The sequence below is a fragment of the Bombina bombina genome, chromosome 2 (genome assembly GCF_027579735.1).
Source record: "Bombina bombina isolate aBomBom1 chromosome 2, aBomBom1.pri, whole genome shotgun sequence".
Classification (NCBI taxonomy): Eukaryota; Metazoa; Chordata; class Amphibia; order Anura; family Bombinatoridae; genus Bombina; species Bombina bombina.
In genome coordinates this window covers 1,446,972,850-1,446,983,102 of record NC_069500.1, presented here as the reverse complement: position 1 = coordinate 1,446,983,102, position 10,253 = coordinate 1,446,972,850, and the positions used below count along the sequence as shown (strand labels likewise).

The 10,253-nt window shown below is 44.9% G+C and overlaps 1 protein-coding gene across 1 annotated transcript; it reads left to right on the top strand.

Annotated features, from left to right (window-relative positions):
- Nucleotides 1–2,371: 2,371 nt before the first annotated feature.
- LOC128650461 (uncharacterized) lies at nucleotides 2,372–9,709 on the top strand. The gene is made up of 2 exons (XM_053704414.1): nucleotides 2,372–4,472; nucleotides 7,918–9,709. Exons 1-2 carry the CDS (start codon nucleotides 2,579–2,581, stop codon nucleotides 8,445–8,447), a joined length of 2,424 nt encoding a protein of 807 aa, XP_053560389.1. The 5' UTR covers nucleotides 2,372–2,578; the 3' UTR covers nucleotides 8,448–9,709.
- The last annotated feature ends 544 nt before the right edge of the window (nucleotides 9,710–10,253 follow it).

Sequence of the window (10,253 nt, the reverse complement as noted above, 5' to 3'; positions counted from 1 at the left end):
CAGGACCAATCAAAACCCTGAAAATTCACACACCTCCCTTGTTCAGGTGTACTATCTGATTACAGGGTGTCGCCCTGAGATACATAGCACTTTTGTTAAAAATGAATACAATTTATACAAACTTCAAAAAAATCTTTCTATATATACAAGGGCAATTTAACATGAATCGATAGCAAGTTTTAATCTCAATAATTGTAACAATAATATTTAGATATTTCAGTCTTACAAACAATATAACAATATAAAAGAAATACGATATAATAATCAAATATTTATAAATATAATAGATGAATTCTCAGTAATAAATTTATAATAAACATATAAATCATATAATAACAAATTATATATAAATACAAGAATAAATACTAAAAAAATATATAATTACTAAAAATATATATAAAGCCATATAATCGATCATATTACTACATCTAATGGTCGGATTAGAACTCACGACCTAGTGGCTGGGAAACCATCAACCCAGCCACTAGGCTATAAGCGGGCTTCTGATGCAAGTGTTCATAGTGTACTGAATGTATCTTGACAATGCTGTGACTGGTGCAAGTGGTGCATTATACAAAATAAACGTGTGTGTGAAAAAAGGTGTATAAATGTGATGTACTTGTGCCTAACAGATAGTGGTATTTACCTTTATAGTGATGTACATATAAGGGAAGCAATGATGTACCATTATGTGATGGATTGCTATGTGTGGCCATAGCAGATATATGTGACGTGTTAGTTAACATACTAGTGTGATGGCTAAAAATAAAATATCAATTCTTATTGATTGTAGGAAAACAGACATAATCCAAACACAGACAAAAATAATAAATAAATGAATAGGCAAGTGCTCTTATTCCTAATATATGTTTGTGAATTCTTTTGAATTTTTGCTCAAAAATACCAAACAAATACTATCAACTTAACTTAAATCCCTAGTTACAAATTCCAAACTTTAAATTTTAAATTTTAAATTCCAAATTCCAAATTTTCAAACATATATTAGGAATAAGAGCACTTGCCTATTCATTTATTTATTATTTTTGTCTGTGTTTGGATTATGTCTGGCAACATTAGTTCCCAGTAAAGAGAAAGGGATAGACTAAGTAAAATAAAGCATTTGTGAAGACACAGCATATTAGGGCAGATTTTTTCCGGTTTGTCTTGACTCAATTTTCCTACAATCTAAAAAGGGACTCGAAAGTCTAATCAGGAAAAGTTATGACAATATATAAAAATAAAAATAAATAAAAAGCTAGAACCATAAGATTAAGGCTGCAAAATACTTTTAGTCCCAACCAAAAATTCATCTGAGTATAAGCAAATGTTTAATGTTCTTATTACTTATCATTGTTTATAAAGAAATAGTACTTTGTATTGATGTATATACATAATAGGTGTGTTCATAGAAACCGCCCAGGATAATTGTTTTATCCAATCACAATTTAGCACAAGGGATTTAAAGGTGAATTGGGATTATGAGCATTATGCTACGATTACGGCCGGTACAGGCTGAAACGCGTCAGCAATAAGCTCTTTGGGTGACTTCTATACACATCACAATGTCCTGTATTATTGTTGTGAAATGATGCTTCTGGAAGGAAGTTTTTGTGACCGACAATAAAAGTTTTTAACAAGTACCCTGGTGCAGCTCATCACTTTGTTACTCTGGAACACACATACACTGCTCTGTGTATAATACAGTCACACACACGCTGCTCTGTGTATAATACAGTCACACACACACTGCTCGGTGTATAATACAGTCACACACACACACACTGCTCTGTGTATAATACAGTCACACACACTAGTCTGTGTATAATACAGTCACACACACACTGCTCTGTGTATAATACAGTCACACACACGCTGCTCTGTGTATAATACAGTCACACACACGCTGCTCGGTGTATAATACAGTCACACACACACACACACTGCTCTGTGTATAATACAGTCACACACACACTGCTCTGTGTATAATACAGTCACACACACACTGCTCTGTGTATAATACAGTCACACACACACTGCTCTGTGTATAATACAGTCACACACACACTGCTCTGTGTATAATACAGTCACACACACACACTGATCTGTGTATAATACAGTCACACACACACTGCTCTGTGTATAATACAGTCACACACACACACACTGCTCTGTGTATAATACAGTCACACACACACTGCTCTGTGTATAATACAGTCACACACACACTGCTCTGTGTATAATACAGTCACACACACACTGCTCTGTGTATAATACAGTCACACACACACTGCTCTGTGTATAATACAGTCACACACACACTGCTCTGTGTATAATACAGTCACACACACACACTGCTCTGTGTATAAATGCAGTGTAGGGCTTAGCATAAGCCTGGAGCAGTCTAAGGGTTAAGGCTGTAGGAGAGTGGGATAGAAGAGAGAGGGCTGTGTCAGGGTGCAACATTGTTGCTATTCAGGGTAGGCCCCTCCTTACCTGTAGAAAAGCTGAATCTTCCCTGGCAACTTCCTCTTCTTCTCTGGATCCTGACTGAAGCAGTTTTGTCCTCATTAGTGCAGACATGAATCGTCCCAGGCGTTCTACTTTGCCTCCCAGACGTTTTCAGACTGACCAAGCACCATCTGGATCTGCAAATGTGACCAGACAGTTAAGTGTTCAATCTGATAGTTTGGATGATTTGGTTATTATCCCCCCAACTCAGTTTTCTAATGTTGTTACTGCTCAGATTCATAATATAGAAGAGCTGGAGTCAGTTAATGATCAGTTAGAGCAAGTAAATCCCCCACAACAGCAAATAAACTTGCCTTTTGACAATATTGCAGCTAGCCACATGGCTTCATTTATCAGTGCTGTTCCTCCCTCAGCAGTGTCTGCAGTATCAGGTTTATTACAGAATATTATTGCAGCAATGGCTGCTTCTCAGCCCATTCCACAAGAGCCGGTTACAACTAATTTTAATCCTACTACCATACCGGTTTTGAATAACCCTCAAGGAACACCTAGGTCCCAATCTGCAATATTGCAGACACCACAGACACCACATCTTACCACCACACAACCTGTTATTTCAGGAGTCTTAACTCCTTGTAGGCCCACAGTTGCTAAAAAACAAAACAAACCACAGCCTCAATCCATTATTCAGACACCTGCGGCCTCTGGCGGTACTCTGCCCGGACGGGACAGAGCTAGACCAACCGTCGCTTCTACCGCCACACCACTCACTAATCCGCGGACACCTTCGGGGACCGCAGGGCCTCCGGTGACATTACTGGAGCCTTGCGGCCTTGCTGAACCCCGACCGCGTGGTGCGCGGCCTATCCCCAGGGCAGACGACATGTTAGTGATGTCACCGGAAGTGCCCATCGGCACTTCCGGTTTGGCGAAACCCCACGCGGTCGCAGGGACATCGGCTCACGGTGCTACACAAGATGCAGGTGAGCACCGAGAGTCGTCCTTGGCCGTGGATGGGGTATTAATAGGAGGGCAAAGGGGCAATAAGGGCGCTAGCATGCAGCGCAAGCAGGCGGTAAAAAAGGCCCAATATTATCAATTGCCGCAAAGGGGCCGCTCACAGTTTAGAGGCAATGCAAGGCAGACAGGCATTAGAAGGGGAAGGGGTGCTCGCACTATTAACCCTATTAGGGCAATGAGGCCTTTAGAATTTGCTCATGGGTTTCATATAAGGAATGTAGTTGCAGCGCAAACACACGATCAGCAGGATTATTCCAGTAACATTATAAGTGATGCAGGTAGCGCAATTTCAACAGCGCAGCAGCAAGAGGTGTTACTCATTAACCCTCAAAGTGCTGATTGTGGCGCAGCTCAGACAGCTGCGCAGCTAGCTGGTTTCATTAACCCCCAAAGGTATGAATGTGGCTTGCGTGATGGTGATGTCTGTCAGACGGCTGCACAGCCAACAGAATTAGTTATTAACACTTTAAGGTCTGAAAGTGGTTTACATGTGGCTGAAACTCATAAATCATCCTCCATGGTGGCGAATGCAGGCTTGCAAGGGGTGAATGTGCAGACAGTAGGTCAGATACAGACAGGAGGTCATGGTCATCTCACTGCTATGACTGCTGCAGCAGGTAATGCATTAGTATCAAATTTAGGCCAGAATGCTAATGTTAGGGCACAAAACAATGCTACTACTATTGTATCTAATCCAGCACAGGATGCTATTTGTATGGCCCAACTTCCTGCTATTGATAACCCACACACACAAGAACAAAGTGCTCGCGAATTATTGTCTCTCTTGCAGGGAGTTCTTCACTCAAAGGAGCCAACAAAGGTCCAGCAACCAACTGCTGCTGTAATTAACCCAGTGGACGCAGGAGCAGCTGCGACCACTTCAAATGGACAGCAGGGCTCAGCCAACGCCATCGCTATTCCCAGTCAGCAGCCAGAACAAGTCACTAGCAACACCGGACAAGGACTGTCTGCTAATTCAAACGGTGAGAATACTTTGTTTACACACGATAACAATTCTTCTTCTGACTCATCCACCTCTGACACAGGGTCAAGTAGTGACTCTTCAATGGGTTTACAAGGGTCAGGACAGAAGAAAATGTTTAAAATGATTAAAACATTTTTAAAGAGGGGGGCTGCGCCAGATAAGAAGCGCGATAGTATGAAGATGCTAGCCCTTCCATACACGGAACCCCTTACAGAGGTCCCGTCAGAATCCTTACCCCCCAGGGCCATTTCTGAAAGACATGCGGCCCTCTATGGCGACGCAAGCCCAGTAAAATTTATTCGCTGCATAAGCATTTGCGCAAAAAAGTAGTAGAATCCACAGAGGTAAATACGTTAATATATTCGACCTCTCTGTGGAAGCTTATAGGCAGAGGGAAAGAAGTGCTGAAGGGACAGGCCCTAAAAAATGTAAGCGCCCCGATACTTTCGATGAGTGGCTGCAATGCTTTAGGGTGTTTTCCTCTTGTTATATAGAGAAATACCCCTCACAGAGCCTGGCCATTCTTAAATACACTGACACCATTCATTGGATTCAGCGTAATCACAGCGATGGAGTATGGAGGGAGTATGATGCAGAGTTCAGAAGAAAGATGGCGGGTAACCCTACCTTAACTTTCGACTCCACAGATAATCAATTATGGCAGCGGATGGACCCCAAAGGGGGTTCCTCCTCCGCCATTAACTCCCCGCAGCAGTCATTTCGTCCCAATAGAAATAGGAAAAGGGGGGGCACATGCTGGCCTTTTCAGGATAAAAAATGTGAAAAGGGTAGCTCATGCGCCTTTAGGCACGTCTGCAGATTCTGCTCTGGATCACACCTGGGTAGTGAATGCAGCAAGCGAAGGGACAATACCACAGCCAATAAGCCCCCAAATACCAGCCTGGGCCAAAAAAGCGGAAACGCCAATTAAGGTTGGGGCAATGACACCCTGGTTATGGACATACCCAGACCAGGGTGCGGCACGAATGTTGTGGGAAGGGTTTTCATACGGTTTCAAAATTCCAACTGTCAAGTTCATTAAGGCCATTAAATTTCATAGGAATCTAATCTCAGCATATCAGCACCCTAAGGTCGTGAGGGAAAAAATTGATAAGGAGGTGGCCTTAGGCCGCATGGCCGGGCCCTTTCCTTCTCCACCTTTAGCCAATTTGGTCATTTCTCCGCTGGGGGTGGTCCCAAAGAAAGAACCCGGAAAGTTTTGTCTCATTCAGCACCTGTCATACCCTAAAGGTAGCTCAGTCAACAATGCTATTGACCCAGAACCCATCTCAGTGCGCTATCAGTCCTTTGATAGCGCACTAGATCTGGTTCGGAGGGCAGGGCCAGGTGCTTTATTAGCGAAACTTGACATTGAATCAGCATTTAGGCTTTTGCCACTTCACCCTTCAGTATTCCACCTTATGGGTTGCAAGTTGTCGGGTATGTTTTATGTGGATCGTTGCCTACCCATGGGCTGCTCTTTATCATGCGCCTTATTTCAGGCGTTTAGCAGTTTCCTACATTGGGTTGTAGCTTCTGACGTGGGCAGCGATTCCATAGCACACTACCTTGATGATTTCCTCATAATAGGTAGGGCAGGTTCTAGCGAATGCTTAACCATAATGAACAAAATGCGCAATATTATGAGCCACTTCGGAGTGCCCCTGGCCGAAGACAAATCTCAAGGCCCCACTTCATGTTTAGTTTTCCTAGGTATTGAGATTGATACCATCGCTCAGCTTTGTAGGGTGCCATTTGACAAAGTTCAAGCCATGCTAGAGGTGGTCAGAGCGTCCATTTCGCAATCAGTTATTTCCCTCAAACAATTACAATCGTTATTAGGGCTACTTAACTTCGCCTGCAGGGTTATCCCCATGGGTCGGGTTTTTAACCAAAGACTAGAAAGACAGCTAAGCGGTAGGTCCAACCCGAACTCTAAAATAACCCTGGGGGAGGATTTGATGGCTGATCTGGTAGTATGGGAAAAATTCCTTACACATTTTAACGGGGTGCGGGTATGGTGGTCAATTCCCATGTCAAGTCAGTTATTACATCTTTTCACGGACGCAGCTGGATCGCACGGCTACGGGGCTTACTTTCAGGGAGAGTGGAGTGCAGAGCCTTGGCCTAAGTCCTGGCCCCCAGCGGGCCTGACTCATAATTTAAACTCTCCTGGAGCTATTCCCCGTGGTCTTGGCCGTCGAGCTGTGGGGTAAAAAATTGGAGAATGGGACTGTTGTGTTCTGGACAGACAACATCAGTGTGGTATACGCAATCAATAACTTAACAGCCACTTCCGAGAAGGTTATCACTTTGTTGCGTCACTTGGGGCTGCGCTGTCTGGAGCTTAACATCCAATTCCAGGCCCGCCATGTCCCCGGGGTGAACAATGTAGTGGCCGACGCACTGTCACGTTTTGATTGGGTAAAATTTAGACAGTTAGTCCCAAGGGCAGCTACACTGGGCTTAAGCTGTCCTGATTTCCTTTGGCAGCTCGTTCTTCCTGGATAGCCTTGCTTCCGTTGGTTCGATCCTCCCTTGCACCATCCACATGGCACTCCTATGTCCGCATGTGGACTGAATGGGAAAAGTTCTGTAATTCCAGGGGAATTGAGGCTGCTCGGGGATCTCAGGACACGTTATGTGATTGGCTGGTGAGTTTACACACTTCCGGCGTTCGTCAAGGGGCAATACAGTCTAAATTAGCAGCAATATCATTTTTCTACAGGACTTTATCCATCCCTGACCCCACTGACTCATTTTTCATCAGGCAGGTCATCAAGGGTTGGGGTAGATCGCAGCAGCGTAAAATAGACTCTCGTGAGCCCATTACTCGCGAGCGCCTGGAACGTTTGGTCCAGGTGCTCGATGAAGTTTGTTTATCAGAATTTGAAGCCGTGCTCTTCAAAACAGCATTTAATTTGGCCTTTGCAGGGGCCCTTAGGGTCAGTGAATTAGTAGCACCCTCTAAACAGAAGGCTGGGTCAGGGATTCAGTTGCAGCATGTTAGGGCTGCTCCTGGGTCCCTCCTCCTTTTCCTTCCACGTTCAAAAACGGACCAGGATGGAAAGGGAACTTGGATCCCCCTATATCCACAAGCAGTCAGCGCATGTTGCACTGTAAAATGGGTTAATATTTATTTAGCCCACAGACCGCAAGTCCAGGGTCAGTTCTTGGTCCACGCGGACGGCAAATCCCTTTCAAAATTCCAGTTTGGGAGGGTGCTGAAGCTGGCAGCAGTCAAAGCGGGGTTGGATGCTAGCAAGCTGGCCCCACACTCCTTCCGGATAGGGGCAGCTACAGATGCGGCGCAAGCGGGGTCCTTGAGCGAGGACATTAAACGTATTGGGCGTTGGCGACTCCAATTGTTTCAAAAAATATGTCCGGCCAATTGTTTAATGTTTATCGTAAATTTTCAAATACTAAAATATTTGTCTCCACAGGCACTGTCCCAGGAGTGAAGAGAATTTGGATTGTGGGACACTCCTTCGTTCACTGGGCCTCACTTCGCTGTGCATCCCTCCCAATTGGCCAATCCCTAGGTTTTCCCTCCAACAAAGTATCCATTAGATGGTTAGGGGACAGGGGGATGTGTTGGCCACAATTAGCTGGAACATTATCAGAGGCCCTAGTACATTGGGGTAAGCCTCATATCCTGATCCTTCACCTGGGGGGTAATGATGTGGGGGCCATGCCAGTTCTCCAGTTAATAAAAGTTATACAGGCAGACATAAGTTGTTTGAGAGTGCGCATTCCAGGAGTCATGATAGGATGGTCCAATATAGTCCCCCGCCTCCACTGGAGGCATATGTCTGCCCATACGGCGGCATATCGGATTAGAAAAAGATCAATGCATCATTGGCAAAAACCGTCACAGGTTCAGGTGGCTTCGTGGTACGGCACGAAGCCATTTCGGCTGATAGAACTGAACTTTACAGAAGGGATAAAGTTCATCTCTCTGATGTGGGTTTAGATTTATTCATAGGAGATATCCAAAGAGCAATTTCACCCCTCCTCTAAGTCGGGCTGTGGGTGGTGGCGGCAAGGGACCATTAAAATGCTTCCTTGTGGCGGGGAGATCCCGGTCCTGTTGCGTAGGAGAAGGTCGCTAGGGGTGAGTGATGACCACATTTTGGGGAGGAGGGTAGGCCTCACGTGCACGTGACGGTAACCCTCCTTCCTCCCTCTTGAGGGATGGTCACGTGATCTCTGCAACCCCTCAGCGTCATCTCCTTAGGGCAGAGACCCCTCTGCTGCTGTTCCCGTTGGGCCGGGAATCTCCTTGCTGTACTGGGTTAGTTGGTCTCTATGCCGCCATATTCAGTTCTATTGGTTCTACTAGTTGATTTAGGTTAATAAAATTTCTGACCTGTGACGGTCAAAAATTTCTCCCATACAAAGTTGTCTGTCGTTATTCGCACTACATGCACATGTAAATAGTTATTTAAGTTAAGTTATGGTTAAGATTCTCCCTCCTCAGCTGGGAAGGATCCGGTAAGCGTTTAATCCCTTAATGCAGTGTAGGGCTTAGCATAAGCCTGGAGCAGTCTAAGGGTTAAGGCTGTAGGAGAGTGGGATAGAAGAGAGAGGGCTGTGTCAGGGTGCAACATTGTTGCTATTCAGGGTAGGCCCCTCCTTACCTGTAGAAAAGCTGAATCTTCCCTGGCAACTTCCTCTTCTTCTCTGGATCCTGACTGAAGCAGTTTTGTCCCGCCCTCCCTCCCCTTTTGTTACTGGTTCTTTGCTAAATTGACGGCAATTCAATGGCAGGGCTATGGCTACTCACCCTAGGCCCCTATGCCATTGCTGTAGTTTATAGATCTCCCCTCTCTGTTATGCGGTTCATTTCGGCTTGGTAACAGAGAGATCCTTATATCAGGTGGAAGATCTTTGTGCACCCCGGCGGCGGGGAGATCCCGGTCCTGTTGCGTAGGAGAAGGTCGCTAGGGGTGAGTGATGACCACATTTTGGGGAGGAGGGTAGGCCTCACGTGCACGTGACGGTAACCCTCCTTCCTCCCTCTTGAGGGATGGTCACGTGATCTCTGCAACCCCTCAGCGTCATCTCCTTAGGGCAGAGACCCCTCTGCTGCTGTTCCCGTTGGGCCGGGAATCTCCTTGCTGTACTGGGTTAGTTGGTCTCTATGCCGCCATATTCAGTTCTATTGGTTCTACTAGTTGATTTAGGTTAATAAAATTTCTGACCTGTGACGGTCAAAAATTTCTCCCATACAAAGTTGTCTGTCGTTATTCGCACTACATGCACATGTAAATAGTTATTTAAGTTAAGTTATGGTTAAGATTCTCCCTCCTCAGCTGGGAAGGATCCGGTAAGCGTTTAATCCCTTATACAGTCACACACACGCTGCTCTGTGTATAATACAGTCATACACACTAGTCTGTGTATAATACAGTAACACACTCACTGCTCTGTGTATATTACAGTCACTTGCTGCTCTGTGTATGATACAGTCACACACACACTGCTCTGTGTATAATACAGTCACACACACACTGCTCTGTGTATAATACAGTCACACACACACTGCTCTGTGTATAATACAGTCACACACACACTGCTCTGTGTATAATACAGTCACACACACTGATCTGTGTATAATACAGTCACACACACACACTGCTCTGTGTATAATACAGTCACACACACTAGTCTGTGTATAATACAGTCACACACACACACTGCTCTGTGTATAATACAGTCACACACACACTGCTCTGTGTATAATACAGTCACACACACACTGCTCTGTGTATAATAC

Coding starts and splice junctions, on each gene's coding strand:
- LOC128650461 (XM_053704414.1), top strand. CDS start 2,579: ATGAATCGTCCCAGGCGTTCTACTTTGCCTCCCAGACGTTTTCAGACT. Junction 4,473..7,917: donor ACTGTCTGCTAATTCAAACG/GTGAGAATACTT, acceptor TTGTCTCCACAG/GCACTGTCCCAGGAGTGAAG.